General features: G+C 33.5%; 1 protein-coding gene across 1 annotated transcript in view; it reads right to left on the bottom strand.

The window, feature by feature from the left end:
- LOC123715197 (myeloid zinc finger 1) overlaps positions 1-23079 on the bottom strand; it is a 45898-nt gene extending 22819 nt beyond the window's left edge. The window contains exon 1 of the mRNA XM_045670109.1: positions 22652-23079. Within this exon, the coding sequence (XP_045526065.1) occupies positions 22652-22736 (85 nt within the window). The 5' untranslated portion in view covers positions 22737-23079. The remainder of the gene's footprint in view (positions 1-22651) is intronic.
- Between the last annotated feature and the right edge of the window lie 2885 nt (positions 23080-25964).

A 25964-nucleotide genomic window follows, 5' to 3' on the forward strand; every position in this document is an offset into this window, starting at 1 on the left:
TACTTATAAATAAATAAACTTACTTAAAAATTAATAAACATCGATTTATCAAATACACATGACATGACATAATTTGAAGAAATCTATTTATGTCACACAAATATTCGAACTATTTAATTTAACGTAAATGGAGTATTATTATTATTATAAACCGGTGACGTGGCAACAATTTTTTTTGCACCGCTTTTAGAATTTTCAAAGCGTGATTCACTAAAGTAAACATTACCGAAATTTCAAAGGGTTAGACTGCATTGCAGCGCAAACTTACTTAAAGTACGGCGTTGCATGTCCTTATAGCGATAAATTAAAAAGTAAAAGTCATAAATACGGTGGGATCAACGATCCTTTTCGTCACGCGATGCATTTAACCTCTATTGTTAAAAACTTTAACGTGAATAAGAAGCGTATGTTATGTGTAAATAGATAAAAGTATTCAATAAAATATAATATAATCGTGTTAGAGCTGACTCTACGTAAGCCTTCTCAAGGATCGAGCTTACTTCTGGTCACCAGTCAAAGTGTGGTATATAATAATAACAGACCAGTATAGCTGTAGGCGTTGCCATTTTTCTATGATAATTTATATTTATTAAAAATATATTATAAAACTTTTAAAGATTATGTTATGCCGTCTGCAAGGCAAGGCCAAATTTTGTTCAATACCATCTCCTCGTAGTGTGCTGATGCAACTAAATAAATAAAAGACAATTTTATCATTTCACACCTCAATCATGAATGCACTGAGCGCGTGTCTTACAAGCCGATGACTTAACCCTCCTTCGACTTTAAATATTATAAAGATACGTGGGCAACACTGAAAATGTTTAGAACGGGCCAGTTAGAAACATTGCTCATGAAAACTTTTTTTGAATTTCAGATCTCTTTGGTAACCTAATGCAATCTGTTGCTTTCATTTGTCATTTGTTTTTGAGATTTGGCGGCAAATCTAAAACTCTTGTTACACGTGAAAATGAACCTAACGCGAGAAAATTTTCGCTCAATGATTTATTATGACTTTCGTTGAGGGCTTACTCAACAACAAAACTATGATAGGCTGCTATTAGTATAGCGATTGGTATGAGTCAAGCTCAAAAAATATTACACGAACATTTAGGCGTCAGGAAGCTTTGTACCAGAAGGATTCCCCATACTTTAACCGACGACCAGAAACCCATCGAATCTGACGATGTGTAGGAGGAACGGAGATTACTTTGAAAAACAATAAAAACATTGACAACTTTCTAAATTAAGCCGTTTTTCATTTTCTAAACATTTTCAGTGTTACCTAGTTAATATTAAAATTAATACACAACGATAAGCAGTAGTCACTAAACCATTTAATAGTCTCACATATTAAAAAAAGACTATACCGGTTTAAGTATCGCAACAAATAAATTTATAAAATTGTGTCCATGTTTTACTTTATAACAAGCATGACCAGTATCTTATAAATTGTGCGTTCGATAAGACATGTTCACCACTACACCACAGTGGCAATTGTTATGAGGACAATGTAAGCGCAACTCAGTGACTGCGTTGAAATATGTATTGTTGTCAAATTGTAAAATATTGTTTTGAATAAGAAAATTTGAGTTAGACATTTGGAATTCAGTATTCCTGGAGTATCGCATATACAGAAAAGTGTTGGTCTAGTGGCTTCAGCGAGCGAGTCTCATCCCTGAGGTCGTAGGCTCGATTTCACACCAATGGACTTTCTTTCTACGTGCAAATTTAACATTCGCTCGAACAGTGAAGGAAAACATCGTAAGGAAACCGGCTTGCCTTAGATCCAAAAAGTCTATGGCGTGCGTCAGGGACAGGAGCCTGATCGACTACTTGCATACTTGATAGACACATTATCATGAAACAAATATATAAATCTGTGGACCAGATCTCAAAAGGTCCAGTTTCTTTACCGCATATGGAACTAAACGACCAGACTGTACTAATTGACCATAACAAGGTCAGAACAATCATTAAATTCGCTTAAATGCAATTCCTAAATCTGAACCCGAAACAAAGACATCGTTTGTTCAAAATATTCTTAAGAAATCCGTCAAACCAACTTTGGGCTTGCGTGCCAAAATGGTCTTTATTGTATAGGATTAAGAACGATTATTGAAATTATAAAAATGTATATACAAGGTACTCTGTGTGGTAGGAATAAGGGTTTAGGTGTTGGGATTTCTAAGACGTCTGGCTTCTGGATACAATACAGTGAGTCAAAAGTCAGTAATGTTAATGGCCAGTGATGCCTGGGCGAGAACACTCGTCTCTATTGCACTGATTTTTATGATTAATTAACAAGAAATAAAAAAGACTTGAATATCAATAAATATGCAATTTCCGAATGATTGATCAGATTGTCCTAAAAGTATAAGTTGTAAAAATATATATTTTTTTTATAATAAAAAAGCTAATGTGAAACTTAGTCCTACAACTTAGATTAATTAGCATTGAGCATATCGCTTAAAATAAATTACTAAAAACCGTGACAGTTTAAATACCAAAAAATCACTAATAAGATCATTATACAGTAAACCTGAGTAAGTGACAAAGGATAAGTTTCCTATTTTTGACTCATTCACTTCATATTACCCACACATACGTATTTTATTTCTAATTACGTCATATTTGGCGTATTTTTATATGTGAGACAGACCTCTTGTGTAAGCTAGAAATTTGGGTTAGTGAGAAACTTCTATAAGAAAATGAGATCGCTGTTCCTTCAGCTCTCACTTATCCAGATTTGACTATATAGATGATATGTTTGTTTTATTAAATAGACAGCATCATGGATCGCAGATTTTTTTATCGATGTCTTGTTTAAAACTGTAGTAGCGTACACGATTTAGGAATTTTTCTTGGTATTTCTTCAATGTAAAAAATCAAATAATTCCTCTTTATAATCTTCGTGGATATGATTAGGATTACGTCCTGCAATTACTGTAATATGTCAATAGACTGTGGAGGGTGAACGAACCCTGAAAGCGCGAGCTTCCAAACTTTGAGACACGCCACTTCCTGCAAGCGTGAGTGCTAGAATTTTTGTTTTTAAATCTAAACACTTTTTTGGCAATGGTAAATGCTTTTAGAGTATAATGAATGTATGCTTCAAACTGTGTCGCCAAAATAAAAACTAGTACTTTTTAGAAGTCCATTATAGAAGTTAAAAGTTTATCTAGTAAAATGTTTTGTTGGAGAGTCTTGAAATATAATTTACACATAAATATAGGTCTAATTTGCGAGATTATGATTTATTAAAAAAAAACATAATGTTACATAAAAAAATAAAATTGCGTTAGAATTTTTTTATACGACAGGAGGCAAACTGCAATAGCCTAAATTGATTTTAAGTGATACCGCCCATGGACCCCAATACTGGAGGGCCCGGGTGTGCGTTGCCGGCCTTTTAAGAAATGGTACGCTCTTTTCTTGCAGGACTCTAAGCCGAATTGGTTTGGAAATACTTCAGTGGGCAGCTGGTTCCACATAGTGGTGGTGCGTGTAAAAATCTGCTTTAAAAACGCTAAGGTTCTCATAATCAAAAAAATCCTGACGTTTCTTCGGTCGTATTACTTCAACCGCCTTCAATGTATGCTGATTATTTAGATTTTTAATATTCGGAGCTTATGCGGATCTTATGTACCTTATCGAGTATGTTCTTACGTTTTCTAGTTGTCTATATGGTCTATCAATGTAATGTATTCTATACTAAGATTTAACCGTATATATAACACGGGACTAATATAATTATAAAAGTTTCAATCAATGTTAATACTAAAGTAAAACGGATTTTTTTCAATTCTAATCTAACCCAGGGCTAAAAGATTAAAAGGTTGGTGGACTCAGCTTCCGTACTTTGACTCTCATTCAGTCCGTTGTGCGTAAACCAAGGACTATACATTGTATAATTTAGCCACGAAAGTGATGTTTACTTAATATGAATGAATTTATCACGACGTTAAAACGTAAAAAATATTGTTTACGTACCCCAGTACAAGAATGAAAACTTTGTAAGATCATCCGAAACTAAGCCGCGAACTTTCGCTTTCAGAACGCAAACTACCTCGAGTGACAGTATAGCCTCAACTGCGTGGGAAAATCACTCGGCAACCTTTGAGGGGATATTCTTAATTTGAAACCACTACTCCTTGCGTAATTTTAATTTCATTTTTGTAATTTTTAGTATCGGAATGGTATATATACAAATAAAGTCACTGAACTTATTTTTAGTACATTAATATATTTTCGATTTAGTATTTTTTTTTAGAATTCTTTAGAATTTAGAAAGAAAGTCCATTGGTTCACAACACTGCTCACACATCTTTGATATAAGCTAATGAAAATGGCTGGAATTATGACGAAAAACATTCATACATATCATTGGTATGCCGATCCATATTCATAAAAAATGCCTTGTCCAGCCTCATAATTAACGGCATTTTTCATTTATATGAAATGTATGTGGCGCAAATAAATCATGTAAGTGCATATGAGGGAGAGGGTGTATGTGTTTAATTTGTGAACGAAATATATACTAATATCTGTCTGGTCGGGGGCGCGTCGACAAAAAATTGTATCGGATGTTTTCTTTTCTACTTTTCAGTTGATATGCATTATATAACAGCATATATATGTATATCGAATCGATTATTGTGTTACCTCCGTGGCTTAGTCACGTATATCCTAGCGGGCGAAGCAAAGGTTTTTTTATAGTTGGTAAGCACAGAAGAAAAGAAATCGTTTTCTTTAAAATTCTAGAGACCTTTTGTTTACCTAATACTATTTTTAGGTTTTACAGAACCTTAAAGTTTGCGATCTACTATTTACAGCGAGGTATAAATATAGAATACAGTTCGATGATTAACTTAGTTTAATAGAAAGTTTAATTGCTCAAAAGCGAGACATCATTTTCATCCACAGCTCTCCATTTTGTTTGATCCAAATATAGACAAGATATAAAAGCTTTTCACGCAATCAAAGCTTTTGCGTTAAAACTGTTATATAACAATTCCATATATTGCCAAAAACTGGATTAATAATTTTATTAATTATGCAGTTTATTAATATCATTCAATAAATTACGCTGTTAAATTTAATCTTATTTTTAAAAGAACCTCTTTAACCCTTGGCGATTTAAAAGCACTGAGCTTTCGAAATTCAAATCGTCTAGGTGGGCAGTAGCGCGCGTTAATACCATCGATCATTACCGCCATTGCAATCCACCAATCGGGAAATAAAAACACTGACAACCCCCACCTGCAACCCCCCAGGGGGGTGAATTTTTCGAGCGTCAACCCCGGGTATGTATTATAATGAGGACTGTAACGAGCTTACATTTGGATTATCATTATTGGCTATCAGTAATATTGAAATAATGAGGCAACTTCTGTGTCTATTTCGTAAATAATATAAATGTGTTGTCTATATAAAAGTTAAGTCAGTTGAAATATTTATTATTTTATATTCTAGTTTAGTTTTAATAGGCAAGGATTGTTTGTCAACTAGTTCTGTAATGCAATTATATATGTCTACGCAGCTACGGCGTAGGCGTTCTTAACTATGATAGAGCACGATGCTATTGACCTTTGTTCCGAGTAATTATTAGTTGTAAGAGTTAATTATAAATGACGCGATTAGGTATTTAACATAAAATATCAACCCGTAAAACAGCCGTTCTTTAATAAAAAGTGTATACAAAGTGTAAGCCCAAAATACATTCAAGAGACTTTTTCCGAATCAATGTCCATTTAAATTACTCACACGTCGAAATTCCCACATATATAGGAACAATACATCAATGTGTGTGTGCCTGCAGAGCTGAGCTCGATTTAAGGCCTCTGCGTGCAAAGCTCCATGCAAAAATGTGCATAAAACATAAATAACCACTGGGGAAGACCCCTTATCCCGCCCACCCCACAAATACCTAGAGGTACCTAAGAGAGATTGAGCTTTTTTGAGAGGGGTCAATTTATTATGGTCGATGTTACCAAGGGTATGGAAGTCGAGCCCTCGTCATGTATCAGATAACAAATCTATTTGAGTCCTCTGAGTGTTTGGTTTATATTCAAAGCTTATAATTAATTTACATTTAAGTTTATATAAACGTTTTAACGGAAAAAATATAAAATTTAAAAAAAATATGTTCTATGGCTTTTCAAAATTTGATTAATTAATTAGCTATTCAGTGACATTTAGTAATACATCTGCCTAAGGAAACACGAAGAAAAAACAAACTCAGTTCAACTTCTAATTAAATTAGGGATCATTAATAGTTTGACAAAAAATATAACAACACAGTTAATTAGCTTCTGAAAAGACGGGTATTCAGATTTGACATGTTGCTCTGAATTAATTAACAAATTGCGATCTAAAGAATCCACCATCAAAGGATTTATAATTTTACACGCTCACGTTTGAATATTTACATTAAATTATTCTATAATTAAGGCTTAAGTGTCCAATTAAGAAAATTAAGTAAAGGAAGACGTCATATAAACATTTTTAATTCCCATTCAAGATCATATTGCGCTGAAAGTCAATTAAGAAACGTATTTTAAAAAGTCCGTTTTCAATTTTTAAACCATCCTTTCAAGACTCCTTTTACTCAGCAAAGTATAGAGTTTAACGAAGCCTTAATTATAATGCTCAAAAGAACTGCTTTTTTTGAAGAAATTTAATGAAACGCTTGCCTTGAGAATGAATAGAAATTTACAGTGAAAAAACAAGTAATTAATCGACAAAAAAGTTTTAATGATGTACTTGGATAATCTATGGCATGTGCGGATTGTCTATGGTTTGCATCAAAAAGTTTATATAGCTTGCGCCTACAGGAAAAGTAAGGGGAGAAAGATGCAAGAGAAACTGTGTTATGAGGTAAGAAGCCGAGAGGCCACGGGCACGATTGCAATAAAACGATACTGCGTAAGGTCGGCACAGTCGGGACTTTTTGTTGAAACTTTTTTCTATATACTTAGCCGGCGGGAAAGTGGCAGGAAATTTGTTCGGATAAATGCGTCCATTGATGTGAAGACGCCTGTGAACTGTTAACGTTTATAATATTCTCTAGAAAATTCTAAGCAATAAACACACTGTTTTCATCAAACACTTAAATATATTTAAATACATTTCTGACCAGGAGATTTTAGTCACTAGTTCTTGTTTAAAAAAATGCATTTGATTTATTTAAAAAAAATACTTAAAAACAGAGTGTCTTCCTCTTAATAGTGACGAGAGCAGTGTTATTGGAATTTATATATGTTAAGTATCCTTTTTAGTACGTTAGTTAGACTTACATTTATTAGTCTTAAGTTAAGCTAGATCATAATAGTAAAAAAAAATCGCGTCTTTGTTGTAGAGACGAATTTAAGCAAATAACAAATTAAGCTTCTTTTGATTAATGTACAAAATGTAGTATAGACGAAACAGATTACAATAGACCACATTTATTACTTAAACAGAGCAATGATAATTGCCAAGTGAAAGGAGAAAGGTATGTTGCAAATAGACGCCGCTTTTTGGCAAGTGTCATTCTGAACTACTTTCATTTGAATAAGAGCATCTCGGTGTACACTTGAAGAAGGCACGTTACGCTGATTATTTTGCAATTTGTCTATGATATTTAATAATTTCAGACTTTATCCTACTTGAATTCTGTTGCTGGTATCTGGAAACCTTGTTAGCAATATATTAAAGTGATTGAAATTAGTATTTTTTACGGAAATTATTGGGTATTTTGGAGTCGTGTTAATAAGTAAAATTTAACTTAACTGTACGTATATAATAGCAACATTTCTTAAGTTAAATGGAAAGACAATAGGAGACTTCAAAACCTTTTTGTGCCGTTGCAAAATTAATATTTTCTCGCAATCTTCATTGTATATTTGGTTTGGAAACAATTTTAGGTTTTCGCATTTTTTATAGATTCGATATGAATGGATTCATCAAAATTGAATTTCCAGATTAAATGCAGTGTGCCATAAGCTGCATTCATCTGTTAAATTTCGTTGCATATAAATTTCATTGTATTGACCTATGATCGGCCAAAGCCCTAAACAACGATTATTGACGCACACAACTGCAAGTGGGCCCAGGGGGGGCCACCCCACCCGTTTCGGCGTTTTTATATTTTTGCACATTCAAAAAAAGTGCGCGTCAGACAAAGATGGAGTGATGATGGGATCCACGACCAAACAATAGCGTGCGAGCGGGACGGAACCACTTCTGTCATGGACGATGCGAAATAAAAATGTGCAAAGCGATTCTTTTATTTTCAATGTGATGCTTTTTTACGTTAGTCTGCGTTCGCAATTAGTGATGTGCGGTTGCCGTATTGAATATTTGGAATGTATGCAAATATATTTATTGTCTCGCTATTCATTTGAGCGTAATAAAGACTCGCGGAAGTTCTTTCAAACCCCAAGGTCGTTTTAGTCCTTTGGCCCGAGCGATATACGTCATTCAACGAATCAGTTCCTCATTTTACTGCGGTCCTTTTCAAAAACGAGTTATGAGGTCCTTTTCAAATAATTCTGAATAGCAATAAAAAACCATTCAGAGCAGAACATAAAGATATTTTCATATCGCAATTTGTATTAAGCAATTTTTTTAATAAGTAATTAATGAGCGTTTAAGCTTCCTTTCAAATTAGTACATTTAATGATACACGTGTTTTAGTCTTATTACAGAATTAAGCTGCTTTAAATTAGTAGTATATGATAAGTAAATACCTTTGAAAGAGTCACGAATTCGCTTGGAGTTATACAAATGTAAATTTTTTATGTAACCCCGTTAAAATGTATAACACCGCATTAAAGCAAGCGAAGGAAGGGAGGTGTTCTATTGTTTTTCTTTTTTATTTTTCACCCGCCTGTTGCTTCACGTGTCTTGGAAAAGATCTTTTATGTTTTTTTTGTCTATACAGCACGTAGGATTCTGTTAGTCACATTTTATTTCTAAAAGACAATGCATAAATAAAAAATAGATTTATGCCCAACACTAAAACATGAGTTATTCTCGGATAACGTAGCTGTAGAGATATTTATTCGGCCCATTTTTTACTTAATTACAAATATAACATAGTATATGATAAAGTGACTATGATAAGGCGATTTCCTTAACGATATAGTCTTCATGCTAATTAGTCAGAAATTCATCAAATCAACCCTACATTCATTTGCATATTGACATCAGTCTCAAGATGAAACAAAGTATCAAAAAAGCTTCATAAGCTCGTCATATCCTAATCAAAGGCACGGAACGTTTTAAAAAAGAAAACTGACATCCCTATCTATGTGTTGCACCCACACATAGATGCGCCGTGTCGGTGCATGCTTTACGCGCGGAAAAAACTGCTGCGTTATTGATTTTTCTACAGCGGTGGGGTTTGGGGGGGCACCCGCGGCCTGAAAAAGTGTCTGTTGAAAAAATCGAGACGAAAACGCACCCCTCCTTTTTAATTGGTAACGTAGTGTCAATAGGGCTAATCCTGGGCGTCGTAATAGCGTGCTTTTGTCTCCCGAATGCATTTTTCAGTTGCTAGGCGACAGAATGAGTTGCTTTTAGGCTTTTTAGAGGCACTCGAAATTACTTTCCTATTGTCTTGCTTATTGTTTACCTGCACTGATAAATTTTAATTATTTTAATTGCGACGAGAATGAAAAACTTGTAATTACAGTTTCGTTTTTAATGTTTTTGTGTGGATGTAAAAAACGAGTTGCTGTGTTAATTAACATAGGCTTAGTACTATAAACTGATAACATATGTGCTAAAGATTATAGTTTTGTGATATTTGTATGTGTACTCAAACCTGGACCGATTTTAATTTCTTTCAATAATAAAATGCTACGTTATCTCTCAGTAACTTGGCTATATATTTTTAGAATAAATTTCAAGTTGTGCTAAGCGGGGTAAGGCCACTAGTAGGACAATTAAGTAAACTTAAAAAACTTTGAAGTGAAATTTTTAAAGGTTTATCCAAAGTTGGATAATATTATCTGTTAAACCAGTCCGTCACTGACGTAATAAATAAAAATATAAATCGTCTGAGAAGTGAATTAAAAGTGCATTATATTTTGTTGATAATTTCTGCGCGGACGCATCTCGAGGCAATTAGGGGAGGAAGTGTGGTGACGTCACGTCCGTCAATTGAACCACTTGTGACCATTAGTGAGGTCAGGGTTTGCGATGTTGGAACAATATCACGGCCAATATTTTTGTTTTCTTTTGAATTGGTCATTTGAAGTGAAATTCAAGAATAATAAACAATTACGCTTAGTCCTTTTCCTCTTTCTGGCAACCCATTGGTGCAAGAAGAGTGATACTACACGGTCTTTTTATAAATTATGACATATAAAACGTTTTTTTTTGTACATCGTAATTATGCTTAGTTTTTTGTCCGAGTCCATTCTATAAGCAGGTTGCTTTTTATATTAATGTATAAGTTATTTCTCAGGTATCACAGTAAATACATACAATTTACATATAAAACGCGTAAGACGTAGTATGTTTACGTATGCTAAACAATTAGATGGCATTGACCGGGGTTATGCAATTACCGCGCCCAGACAGACGTACAGACGGCGGAACTTCAATGTGTGTCACACGACGTCACACGACTTGGTCGTGCTAGTACTGCGTAAAAATGTATAAACATTTGTTGTAGAAAAAGTAAGGATGAAAATGACTTGTCATAATGTGCGTTATCTTAATATAAGGCTGTTTTCAGTTTGAGAAAAATAATCTGGAAAACTGAACCTCTGGTCCGTGCCCTGCTGGAACTCTTGCGTGAGACCTCTTCTAAGAATGTAGCGTGTTTGGGTTGTCTGTAGTCGATACTTAGGTCTTTGGGATTAACGATAAGAGTTTTCTTTATCAAAGATTAATAATTACTGGGTCATAAAGTTATTAATTAAGTGAAAACGTGTGTAACTGTACTCGTAAATATATCGAAGACGCTTTATAGAGTAAGCGTTATATCACATTAGTGTCCTAGTAAAACGTGTGGCATAAGTCAAAAGAAATTAAATAGATTTAGAACAATACTACCACGGTCGACTGTGCCTCTGACATTCATCCATATATAAAGTTTTGTTTATAATAAATAAGTTGTTCCTCCTGCCTAAATCATTCTTATGTCGCTGTTTCTAATCAAAATTGATCCGTCGTATAATTAATAAAGACATTTTTTATTAACGCTGTAAGATTTAAATTTAGAATTAAATCTTCAATTCCGCCTAACACTTGTTCCTACTATCGTGTATGCGGCTATCCGTATTCACGCGAGGTCACGTGCACAGATAAATATACAATGTAGACAAAATTATAGACAATACATTGTCTACTTATATTGGAAGTTTCCTACATTGTGTTGGCTAAACCTTTTTTGGCTGGATTTTTAGAGAAACAGCTGTTTCGACATGATGAATATTCTGTTTAAGGAAAAGTTAAACACCCATAATTATCATTCATAATTTCGCTATTTTAACTACTGTATGTAACGTTAGGGAGTGGACGTGTATTGCGACTGCGGAAAAGCTGCATCTGGCACAGGACAAGACATGCTTCAAGAGACTGGCTGTCAATCTCCAATTATGGAAAGGCACTAAAAGAAGAAGAACTACTGTAGTCTTTCATGTCTATTTGTGAAATAGTATTTACGTTGTGACGAAAAGAGACATGAATACTATTTGTGGTCGAAGTGTAGCGAACACGAACAAAATAAATAAAAACAATTTAAATTTGAATTATAATTATTTGTCCTTATTACATGATAAATTAAACACGATGCCCTTATTCATAGTGTCATTTAGTGACAGCTGATCGCTATTTGTCTAGGCGTGTTCACTTGTTAGTCTATCGTCTATGTTTGTGAGGGGTGTAAAATTGTCTGTGGTCACGAATGTGACGTAAGGTTATATATCGACAAAGTTTAATCTAATATCCGTAGTAATCTAAAATACGTAGGTAGCTTAAGTTATGAAAACTAAAGATAAAAAAACGAAGAAAAAAATAATTATATGTATATAACGTTATGTTTGGTTTTGTTAATGTAATATAAAATATACTTTATTTTTAATTAGCATAGTATGACTAAAAATTATTTTATTAGTAAGTAATATAAATTGATAATTTATGCTTGTGTGTGTTAAGTATAGTGCTTTACGCAGTAATCACTTAATTACTACAATTAATAAATATGTATTTGTGATGGAGCTATTTTATTTAATTTAAAACAGTTCTTCACAATATAAAAATAGATCAGTGGCGCTACAACCTGTTTAGGTCTGGGCCTCAGATTTGTGTATCTGTTTTACAATTATTTCTCAATAGACAAAGACAAGTAGGTGATCAGCCTCCTCTACCTTCGACTTCTTGTGTCTAACGTAAGCAGGTTTCCTCACGAGGTTTTCGTGTTCAAGCTCATGTATAATGCGCACATAAAAGGACATTAGTGCACGACATCAGGGATGAGAGTTTCACGCTGAAGCGACTAGGGCAATACTGCTCACCATATTTATGTTTAAATTTTAACTCTTGTGAATACGCGCTTAGAAAAAGCTACATGTGTATACAGCCTTACTATTCTAGAGTTGTTAGCCAACTTTAGACATATGCTAGAAAGGGATGGTCAGTATTACATGCCTAGTTGAGTTGAGTGATTCGATTATGTCTATTCTCTATGAATGCATTCTGTTATTTGTGTTTAGCTTACGTTAGTAAACTATTTATGCGTAAAAAGTTAAATATATTTATAATATCATTTAAAAATTATGTATATATGTAATAACGTTTCTCTTGCTTTTCTTATGCCTCATTAAGTCAAATACTATTACTTCCTCTACCAGCCCACACATTATTTTAATTCAAACTAGTAGTAGAGTTGTCCCACTCGCTACAGTCTGCGACTCTCATCCCTGAGGTCGAAGGTTCCATCACAAGCTGTGCCAATAAACTGTCTATGAAATAATTTTAGTTCCTTAAGTCTCACTAACGGAGAATGGTAAATAAGGTATTTTAAATTAAAAGTCTGTCAGTATTTAATGAAATGTTTAAAACAGTATTTTAGATTTGTAATGTCATAAGATGCCACTGAAAATCAGTGTTGCAAGTGACAGCAACTTAAACTTAATTTTTTGATTAAAAGTTATTATGTTTTTAGAAAGAGTTAAAGAAACATTTTCTTCTCCGTTTGCGTACACTATTTATAACAAGTTATGGTGATTATGAAGTTAATTGGACTTAACAAGGACCTAGTTTTAGTCCCTAAATTCCAAACTTACACCAAAGAATTCACCCTACCTGTGTGCGTAGGGTTGTCCCGCCCTTGAACTTGACTGACCTTGACAATCCTGCGTTACGCCGTTTTCGGGTCAATACGCACAAGAATGCACAATCCTTACGTATCTTTTTGTTTCTGACAATTTTAATTTATTTTACTATATAATTGTTATCTTATATAATTATAATAAATAATGCTTAGAGAAAGAAAATAAGATTATCAGCGGCTTGTGTGTATGTCACTATCATTACTGAAAAATATCAGAAATCCATATCCATTTTTTTAAAAGACGGATCATGATCGTGTTCCGTAGGAGATGGCCATGAAAGATAGTCGGGGCAGAATAGACACCCATATAGAGGGTGTGTGCATATGACCAGCCTTTGTGGAAGTGATGACGACAAATTTCAGGTATATTCCGATTTAAATAAGTTTTAGGGATTTCAGGGGTTCAAGTATTCCTGACAAATCTTGGTCTGAATACCAAGGCCTGAACACCTGAGCCGGGCGAGGTATATATTGCAAACCACCTCGACGCGACACAGAGTACAGCGAGTCCAACGGAGTCCGCGTACAGGGACCTCGACTGCCTTTTATCGATGTCCTTCCTCCAAGTTACGTCTTGTAACAATAATTGTTTCACCGGATCGAAAGAGCAGTTATGCTGTATTTAATGAATAGGCATCGGAACAATTATTAATTTGATTAAATTTAACTTTTGGGTTTGATCTGAGTCCTAAAATACCTAGATCCTAGAAAGAGATCGATTATTTGAGACTTTTTTTTGAGAGATTATTATAGCGACTGTTAGACAGATGGTTTAAAATCATGATGGTCTTCAACAGTAATTCACTGGTCGAACACAGTAGAATTTACTGGTCCATAGGAACAAGGGCATAGCAGAACAATGGGCCGACGGGATCGAAAGGGTAATTAGGTAGGGAAAAATTGGATGACGATAACGATGAATAAAATAGGGTGGAAAAACTTCGAGGAGACCTTCTCCCGGACAGGGGCCGCATCTTAAAGTAGTACAATTTTATATCTATTTTTGTTAAATGTATGTCAATACGATCTGGATAAATAAAGGCTTGCTGTTATTATAGTGACTAGTGTAAGCATTTTTCGTTGACTAAATCCTTGTCTATATTAGTTGAGTTATTAACAAGCGAGTTATTTGTATAATAACTACTACTTATTTATGTTACGTTGACTTACTATATGATATAAAATGAATATAATTTTTATAATACGTAAAAATCTTAAGACCTATTATGGTGACTAACGGAATCATATAATAATTGTAATCGGAACCTTAATTTGTTATAATTGCTTATTAATGTAAACGTCTTTGGAGATCATTGCCCAATGTTAAACATAACGATACCCAAGTTCAGCAAAGAGGACGTAAAGAGATTCAAGAAGTCATATTAAACATATTAACTGGATTTTTAATATTCATAATTTAAATATTGTGATAATAAAATGTTTTCAGCCTGTATTTAAGGTTGAAGTTGCCGGGCAATGAACTTTGATGAATGGGAAGCCTACTAAAGTATACTTTCAAGCAAAGTATGGTTGAAGCCTACTGATTCAAATATTGTTTCCATAACAGTCGGTGTTTGTAAACTATTAGGATCACGTGAAGTTGTTTACAATTTGATAATCATTAGTTAATCACGTGTTTGAAATGTAATACCGTTATAAAATGCGTAACTAGGTAAAATCACATCTAAACATTAAAACAATATAAGACTTAGTTATGATAAAGTGTCGTTTTTTAATTATTATAATTTCTCTAATATATTTGCATCAGACCTTTGAATACATAAAAAACAGCTGACATTTTGTCAATATGTATACGAATAAAATTGTAACTGTTATGTATTTAATCAATGTTAAGTATCGTTACTAAGTCAAATGGAAGGGACGAGATGATGACGACACAAGGAATCCTAAGGCTCGTGAACTTTCTATTTTAACGAAACATACTTTTATTATGTATAATCAGTGTTTCCATTTATATATTAATTTATGTTGAAGATACGGATTTGGAGTGAAATAAATTATTATAAGACAGAGTTTTGACACGGGATTTGATTCGAATCAAATCCGAAAACCGCCTCTGCAAAGAAATAATTGTGATAAAAATTATTTTTCAACTGTTGTAGCCGTTTTTGAATAAGCCCGCACGTCTTAATATTAAGTGATATCAAACAGGTTTATTGGATGCTGGAATATTAAACCAAAATTGAATTTTCCATCCGTCTCTTAGTTATTTAATTCTCGTTAGGTGGATTGTCCGTCGCAATGATGCTGCTACAGGGGACTACCCCATCTGATGTTCAGCCTGCACCTTTTAAATGTACGAATATGTCAACCAATTAGAAGAAGCGTGATAATAATAATATTAGTATTAAAATAAATAAACATTTTCAGATCTGGCCTTCAAATTCTCTATTTGTTTCAAATCTGTTTTATTATCTTTTGTTAATCTAATAGGCAAGTATGTGAGCCTTCTGTGCCTGACACACGCCATCGACTTTTTGGATCAAACCGGTTTTCCGATTTTTTCCTTCACTGCTAGAGCGAATTTTAAATGTGTACATAGAAGGAAACTCAATTTCTGCCGGGGATCGAACCTACGACTTCAGGGATGAGAGTGGCACGCCAAGCCACTAGGCTAACACTGGTTAGATACTATATGTATTGTTAGCTATAGCAAGTAGAAGCGATTAAAAGCCATTATTAAACGAATATCACGTGTTCAATCACACTCTCAAAGTTTATAAACTGTATCCGGTCGTGTGCCAATATTCTTTATAACATCTATAAGAAATATTCTTTGAAGTGAAACTTCTTTATCGGCGTTGGAAAAAAAATTACCGTCTCACTTTTTGCGTTTCGCGTTTTCTTGTCCCTACCACGGTTGATTCGAAAAGATTCGAAGCCATTAATAAAAAAATATATATAATAACTATTGCAAAGATAGTAATAATTATATTACAATTAATGAAATTCTGTAATAATCTTAGTAGTAATAAGGTAAAATGAAATAATTGTATTATTTGTATTCATGTCTATGATAATGAAAGCCTTATCTAATTTAACGTTATATTACCAATTTCTGCAAAGTTGCATACAGTAGACCATTTTTCGAAAAATAAGTTCACAAAGAAGTTTGACTTCTTACGTGTGTACACTAGAACATACACACATTTTTTATCTCTATATGCTGGACACCTACTTGCCTATTAGATAGATAAATGATCGTGAAACAGAGACAGAAATCTGAGGCCCAGGTGTAAAAACTTTGTAATAATAATAATTTATTTGCAATAATATGGTAGAAAAATGCTATTCTGGTACAATCTATACTTTGCATATAATACTCATAATGGCGTACAAATTTGTCTTAAAAGGTAGAACAGAAGTTACAATTTCATCAAGAGTCATATATGACTATAGTCAATTCTTATATTATTTGAATAAATATCACATTATTAAAATATATTATAACGTTATCAAATAAATATTTGTATATTTATACAAATATTTATTTCTTAGTATTATAAAGTTCTCCTGATTTGTTTCATTTTATAGTATTCATCCAATACGTGCCGAAAGAAAATAAAATACTGTCTCTATTGGCTAATATCTGGTCTATTAATGTTCTTGTAAAGAGTGATCATACATACCAACCAATCCGACGTAATTTAATTTAATTAATTTTTTATGACACAATAGTCTCAAAGGTATTCTTAAATAGAGTAGTGACAAAATTTTACGTTGGTACCCGGGGTCCGCGGAAAGGCCTTGCATAGCTAATGTAAGGCATAGCCTGTAAATGGTTCTACATATTTATTATAGTGTAAAGTCTAAATATATCTTAGTTTAAATATGAAAGTTGCGAGTCTGTTGGCTGACATTTGCATTTATTAATAAAAATAAATCGCTAAATATGTTGCTAAGCGCAAAACTTGACGATGGTTGGAACAATTCGAGTATGTTATTTTATTACTCTAACTCTGATGAAGGTTTTATGAATAGAAAAAATGGGTAGAATTCGAAAAAGCGAACATTCTTTATGGGGTTTTCAAAGCAAAATGTTCGATATGTTGGTATGTAGCTACTAAAAAGGTAGGCTAAGTAAAAAAACGGCGAATGGCGAAACGAAATTCGCGGCAGTATTTCTAAGACCACCATTTTGAATACTTTGCTTTTGTATTCGAAATTTAAAAGTACAGAAATTTGAATTTGGAATGTCACTAAAGGTTTTTTGCATTACATTTTTGTGCCCAAATCTCACCGTCTTCCACCACCATTGGCTTCAATTAGCCAACGGTATAGTTAACCGTAACATTGTCCAAGCTTGCCACCTGATTACCATCGCTTGGAGCGGAACAATGCCTCACTAAGCCTTATAACGACCAATCACCTAGTCTATTAACATTAAAGTGGTTCAATAAATTATGAGGTAATGTTAAAGCCGGGAAAGGATCGTTTTGTTTATTAGAGATTAAAACATTACAGTAACTTCAGTTATCAGTTATATTCACCCTTTACTCTTTTGTTTATGTACTTCAAATTATATTTAGACTATAAAGTATGTAAATATATTGTTAAAACTGTGTAATTGGACTGATTGTGCTTTATGGATGAGGTATTTAGATAAAAAGCCTATTTTATTTATTTAAGAGAGGAGATCATCGGAAGCCGAATACGAAATTCCACCCGTATCACCTCGACGTCCGACGTTCCTCATCTGAGCGTTTTTAAGGCAGTTTTTGCCGTGCACCATCTCTATGTGGAGACGCCATCTGAAGTATCTCCGAACCAATTCGACTTAATGTTCTTCAAGAAAATAGGGTATGAACGCACTCACGAGCCTTCTGGCATTGAGTGTTACCTGTTCTATAAAAAGGCAGCATTTTAATAGGCAAAGACAAAAAAAACTAATATATCTTGGTAACTTTAGTATAATTTAGTTGCTTAAACTGTCAATTAAACAAAGTTTAAACTTATATTTGAGTTACTTCGTAACGTCTTCACTCTGTGATAAAAATAATCTTTGTACTTGCATTTGGTGCCATTTTTAACACTTCGAATCGGCTTTTTGTCGCTCATTTATCGTTTTAATTATCAATGGTTTTTATCATAGAAAGTTACCAGGAAGTTAGTAAAAGCTTTTATGATCACGCGTTGTTCTATTTTCTAAATACTAATTGAACTACTCATGAGATTTAAGGCTGACCGAAACATAAATTACATGCTGAAAACCTAAATAAATAATGTAATTGTTTTTTAATTGAACTGGGGGTTAGCCACCTTATTTGGAATTGGAAGTTTTTCCGAAGCAATTCGACTTAGGGTCCTTCAAGGAAATAGCGTACCAATTCTTAAAAGACCGGCAACGCACTTACGAAAACGACAATGTGAATGTCCATGAGTATCACTTATCAGATGAGCCTCTTGCTCGATTACATGAATATAAATAAAAAAAGCCTAAAGGTGAGCTGTGTTTCCCTGGTAGCGCGTTCACACTTGAGGTCATAGTTCCGATTCTCGGCTGTGCACCAAAGCTTTCTGTCTATGTGCGCATTTAACACTCGCGTACAGTGAAGGAAAACATCGCGAGGAAACCGACATATCTTAGCTCCAACGTCGACGGCATGTGTCGGTACAAAAAGCTGATCACTTTACTTGACTATTAGAAAAAAAAACATCTCGAAACGGATACAGAAATCTGAGACCTAAAAAGGTTGCAGTGCCCCTGGTTCATTTACATAGTTCGAAGCATTGTCATTAAAGCTTTAAAGATCACGAACGGTTGAGTCGTATAAATTTTTATGATATAATGATTACCTATGTAATATTTATTTCTGTTAAATAAAGTTACCAAGTACTTTTCCATTCCTATTGAATAGGACACGGTAAATAACCCTGCTATAACATAAAAAGCTTTGATCCTCATCTACCAAATAAAGGGCAATTATTAGATCGTTAGAACTTATTTCGAATAAATTAGGAGAGCGATAATCTTTAAACCTCCATGATTTCACAAACCAGCAGTGTGATTACTGGGAATGGCTTAGACATATTATCATTATGGTTTCATGTATATAACTTTTTTGAATTGATAACTGTCGAAGAAGACACGAGGACAAATTATGACAAAAATTTAACTGGATTTGTTAAGGAAAAACACTTGTATGGCAATCTTTTATAATTATTTAACAAAAACATTCCAAGGACTTTGTACTTGTTTTATAAAGTCGACTTAATACATTACTTCTGCAATGTATTCTATTAATGATTATTTGAGTGAAATATTACAATTAATATTAGTTTGATAATGTTATGAAATATAAATTTGTGATGATGATATGATTGATGATGTATGTAACTCTATTTAAAATTATACCTTTTTATTATGTAAGAGCAACAGAAATTTGCACTCATGCGGAATTTAGATTGTTCCATCATAATATTTTTGTACAAATTCTTGAATATAAATTATTATTATTAGTTGAAGAGATCGCATATCTTGCCAATATACAAAATCCAGATAGCTAATATTATTTAAAAAATAGAACCATTACAACCCTATACGGCTGATTTCGTACGATGTTTAAAATGAGTACGAAAACGAAATTTTCTTATTATCATATTGCCAAGTCCAAGGCTCGAATAGGTACAGTGGCACGCAAAAGTGCACTATCTCGACCTTGACCTTTAAGAGATGCACCGCATTTGCATATAAACGCACCGCGCCCGATGCGATTATCGTCCAACTGGTTTGAACGGCGCGACGGTACAGGACTGGTTTCTAAGTGGACAATCGCACGGAAAAGTGGTTTAATGTATAGCAATTTGATGCGTTGTTTGTACTAATACTTACACTTTTTTGTTTTGTGCTTTTCTAAACTTCTGTAGTGGATTTACCAGTTTCTTTGACTACTTTTGTATCCATACATAATTTGATATACATCGTAAAATTTAGTTTAAAACACAGTTGTACTATAAATGTATTAATTATAATTTAATTAAAATACACAAATATTAGCAATATTCTTAGCCTACATTAAAAAAATCAACGGCGCTACAACCTCTTTAATGTCTGGGCCTCCGATGTCTGAGGATATACAGATTTCTGTTTCATAATCATTTGTTAATCGAATAGGCAAGTAGGTGATCAGCCTTCTGTGCCTGATGCACGCTGTCGACTTTTTGGTTTCATGACAAGCGGGTATCCTCACGATGTTTTCATTCGATGATAAATCGAAAATTTAACCAAATTTTAAGTTTGGTCCCTATGGCTTGCTGGCAGCATTCCTCGCTGCATTGTGATACTTATTCGTTAAGCATCAGCTCTAATACCGGTACTATCTATGAGGCGCCAACTTACTTCGTTATAAGCTACTACCTTATTATTTTGCAAGTAATTTATTAAGACTGTTAAAATTTTAACTGTCATACTTTTTTACACGACTGTACACGTTTGGTAAAATGCGTTGTAAGACTTTTGAATAACATATTAATGATAAAACTTTTATTGATTATGATTGGCGCGTAATTAATTAAACTGTTATTGAGACCTTGCAAAATTCAACGCACAAGTTCATGTAAAAGGAAAATTATTGCGTAATTTTTAAGTACTTTTGTACTTCTAAGGAAAGCACAACCGTTTGATATTGTATAAATTCATTTATGTGTATATGTGTTTGTCTATATCTGTATCGTAAAAAATAAAATTCCTTATTTTAATTTATTGATTTGTAAAGTGTACAACGTACAACCTTTTTAGGTTTAGGCCTCAGATTTCTGTACGTGTTTTGTGATCACTTATCAATCTAATAGGCAGCCTACTAATAGGTGATCCTCCTGACACACGCAGTCGACTTTCTAGGTCTAAGGTAAGCCGGTTTCCTCACGATGTTTTCCTTCACCGTTCGAGCAAATGTTAAGTGTGCACATAGAAAGTCCATTGGTGCAGCTGGGGATCGAGCAACGACCTCAGGGATAAGAGTTGCACGCTGTAGCCACTAGGCCAACACTGCTCGCATCATAGCAAAGATTATATTTTTTGTATCTTTATCTATTTTATTGATACAATATTTGTAAGACAATTTTGTAAAATTTGAATTGAAATTGTTTATTATAATTCGAATGCTCTTCTATTTTATTGATTTTTATATAAATTTTAATACTTTTATATTTAAATTGTGATATTAATATTTCTTAAAACTTAAATCTTAGATAGATTTGTTGAGACACGTCGATTTCGTTCAGAACAAGTTGTGGAGCATATGAGGAAAGAAAAGAACTTAACTGGCGCGCTTTACTTTAATTTGCCTTACTTAGAGTCGTTCATTTAGAAGAAACGTATCGTGGCTATGTAGGTGCCTTAAATCTATATATATATATATATATACGTGAATGATTAATTGTACCATAATTTTAGATTATGTAAAGAATAATATTTATATATGTGAAACTTCAACATCAATTCTTAAGTTAAAGAACTAACATACAGTATCTTTACAACATATAGTATCTCTACAATTCTAAAAATTAAAAAAAATCTTAATTAAAACGTAACTTAAGTTTAAAAACGTAGCTATTTATACAGAATAAGAAACGATAAAAATGACAATTGACATTGCGTATTAAGTTATCGTAACGCGCTTTGAGGCGGGAAGATTAACCAACATGTTACCCGACGGTTAAATGTACGATTTCTGAATAAGATTTTCGATAATATATATCGATTAATATAATTTTTCTTATGGTAATGATAAATTTAGTTTTTTGAAATGAGGCAATTCATAAAATAGTGTAGATTGAATTAATTTAAATAATAAGGCTTACAATGACACTGAAAACAAAAAAAAGAGATCCTGTTGTGAGATTTATGCAATTTTTATCTGTTTATTTATGTGATACAACTAATATTTCATTAATTATATTATTTAATGTATTTATATATTTATTAAAGATGAAGTTTATTAAAAGCTTTTGTCAATTTTATGTTTATATTATTTTTAATCTTAAAAAACTTGCTTTTCGCCTATAACTGCGGATATGTCTGTGTTTAATATTTTGATAGATATTTGAATAATATAGTTTGTCAATTTATTAAAGAATTCATAATATTTAGCTATAGATTTTTAAACGTTTGATTTATATTTTAATTCAACAAGTTTTTAACTTTTGTATAGACTAGATTTTGTCATAAAACAGTCTTAATAATTCACAACAAATAAAATATTAACCATTAATAAGTTAAAGCATCCCGCGCATTATTTAACGAATTTAATATGAACGCAGTCGGCTGTCAAAAACTGAAAAATATGAAAATATTATTACCTGTGTGACAATAATCTTCTAAGTAATGTCTTGCGGCTCGTTGCACGATGGAGTAGTACAAGCTCACGGAAGAAGCGAGCGCCATCTTCCTATATCTCTTTCCGTCCGGGAGTACAGTTTCTTCAAGTTACAGTTTCATTGGAAACGTAAAAATAACAAATCAATCGAACCCAATATGTCGTTGCTAATAAACAAATGAGAAACAAATGTAATAAACGAAAATAAATTCTAATTTGAACTGCGTTAAGTTGCGGTAAACAATTTTGCCGGGTGATCAATTATTATTTTATTATCCAAATGTTCATTTTGTTCCATTTTAGGGTCCAAAAACACAATTTTGTTGCACAAAACGCGCCGCTCAACTACCGCCGTCCAAGTCTACGCGAAACCAAATACGTAATGTAAAAATAAAATATCGTTTTGATGCGGCCGGCGCGAGCCGCGGTTGCTGCGAGACTGGAGCTGCCTTTTTTTGTTCCCCCTACAAACGGGAGGATCTGAAACAGCACCAACCTTTTCATAATTATGCATTACTTGATCAACTTTTCAATACATAAATGCAATCAGTTTCCATCAATTCGTCTATACAAGCTTTTCAGCGGGAATATTTTCTTATTCGTCGTAATTAAAATTTTAAATGTGCATTTTATAGCGCTGTGTGTATCTATTTCATTTGAATTTAAGTTGGGAAATATTCTAATTAGAGTCAGGTGAGATAAAGCAAATGTTGGCGCGTGGAAAAGGCGGGAAAATAAGTTTCCCGCGTTCACTCGAGACATGCGTAGAGAACGCTACGTTTGTTTATATTGAGCCTTAAGAAAGCTTTAAGGATATTATATTAGCTTTTTATATTTATTTATTAATAAGTACAAATCAATATTTAGCATTAACTATATCGTACCTGTACTTATTTAAAATAGCATTATAAGTTTCAAATTCTAATTAATGTAATTACTAATGAGCTTTAAGGGAGCTTTGTTAGTAAACTTAATCAGCCTTGATTAAGTTATCCCGTGTTATCGGACATAACATAATCGGACGTTTCGCAATTATGACGAAACCCTTTAAAAACGATTCGCGTAAAAATAATGCAAAAAATGAGAAAAATGTTCATCAACGCGACACGACACCCCCGCTACCCCCATACCCGCTCCAGCCGGCGGGCGGTACGAAAGAGAGGGATGTATTCATCTCATCTACACTCGTTGCATCTCGTATCCAACTTGTATGTTGAAAACTACCCGCGCTGCGCAGCTTCCCTCATTATCAAAAGGGCTCAAATTCCCCGAGGTATACACAAAATTCAACCTTATTATGAATGTTTAACACCGAGAATCCCTTACAAGCCTCACTGCATGTTCAGTCCGTAGCATGCTTCTGAAGTTTCGGACTCTTGCAACAGTGAGGGCACACACACGTGAGCGCTAAGTTTAGCCCTTATAATGACGAGCTGCACTCACTCACACAGACGCAACTTCCTTGTGGAGCGAAGGTGTGCGCGTGCTACGTAGGTGTGAGTACAAAAGTTCGTATTGAAGTTTTTGGTGGACTTTCTTTGTGTCAGTGATTTTTTTCGCGGTATCGCCCGTGTGTGCGCAGGTCAGTCGGATTTTTTTCAAGTTTTTCTGCACGCACACAGATGCGCTTGTTTGTATGGTGTGTTTGCCGCTGTGGGGGTTTGCCCGTCCTTTGTGCCTGGGGATTGTAAAAAATGTCGTATTGGATTCTAGCTGTGCTAATGAATGATAGATACGAATGGTATTGGTCCTACACGCTGCCTCGAAAATCTGATGTGGAATATTCTAGAAGTTTTTTGCTCATCGTATTCCGCATTTGTTTTAGGAATATTGATTTGCGGATTTCGCTGTTGCATTCCAAATGCTTGATTGAATCTTAATATTTATTTAGGCAAAGCTTCTATATTCCGTTATACAAGACATACATTTTGTTTAAGATTAAACTTTCTGATCTGAGTTTAATTTCCTCAATTCTCCGTTCACATTATATAAACTATTGGGAACCCACAAAAGAAACCAAATCACGATTCAGCTCTACATTTTGACCACACTATTTACATTTCACCTTACGACCAGGTTACATTGACCCCTCGTAAAGTTATAGACATCACTCAATAATTATATTATATATTTAATTATATATATAATTATATGATGTTCTTGGAATCCTGCTTGGAGTTAATTTTCTCTTAAAACCTATTTTACGGTAGTAGATTTGTGAGCTAAATTCATGTTATTTATAGCATATTACCTATATACTTGATGTAATAAGCCAAAAATATTTTTTTAAATAATTGCTTAAATTTTGTATATGATACTTTATCGTGTTATATGTCGATATATATTAATTAATAAATATTTCAAGATAAAAAAATGGCGGGAATTCCAAAAACTCATTTGTTGTGGACGTGACCATGGAAATTTTTTTGCAACTGAGTTTCATCATCGTACGTCAAAATTGGAATTTCGAATCAATACGACGCCCGGATGGAACCACCATTGAGCGTTTCCTTAATCAGTTTCCGCGCACCACCACTGTATGGAACCAATTCAACTTAGAGTCCTTCAAGAAAAGTACGTACCAATTTTTAACAGGCATTGTAAGTGTCTATCCATCAGGTGAGCCTTCTGCCTGATGTGATAAAATAAGAGACCTCTTTAAACTGGTCGGTGATATTAACCGTAACATTTACGGCGAAGCACTCCATATAATGATATGCATTAGATAGCGAATTAATCTTACAAATACCACTTTACTATACAATAAGAAAATTGAGAGGTCAATAGCTTATTTATTCATTTATAGCTGCACAAAGCCATTGGAATATTTGAAATTGAGTTAAGTAAGTCCGTTTTTTAATATGTAATACCAGTCCAGAGGCTTATATATAGGCGATACAGCAATCAGAACGTCAAATCTTCTGCCGTGGAAGTTTCACGGGCCAGTAGCTTACTGGGGCTTCCAATTTATGTGTGACCACTGTGATTTCGGCTTGATGCAGAATTATAATGGCAGAATACCATGAGTATACTAGCTGATGACCAAAGATTTTCTGCAACAGACACTTCTGTTTCGTTGATAAGTTTTTTGGCTATGTAGGTCAGACTTCTCTGCGGTATGTCACCGGGTATTTATCCAATTTGCCTCGAATATAAACAAACACCTATTTGAAAATATTCCGTGGTAAGCAAGAAAAATTCGGTAGTTTTTTTTTAATTTTGGCCAGTAACTAATACATAATAATAAATATTTTTTTAATATATAAAAAAAAACTTTTTATTTCTTACTAAAATGA

This window comes from Pieris brassicae, chromosome 10 (genome assembly GCF_905147105.1).
Source record: "Pieris brassicae chromosome 10, ilPieBrab1.1, whole genome shotgun sequence".
Taxonomy (NCBI): domain Eukaryota; kingdom Metazoa; phylum Arthropoda; class Insecta; order Lepidoptera; family Pieridae; genus Pieris; species Pieris brassicae.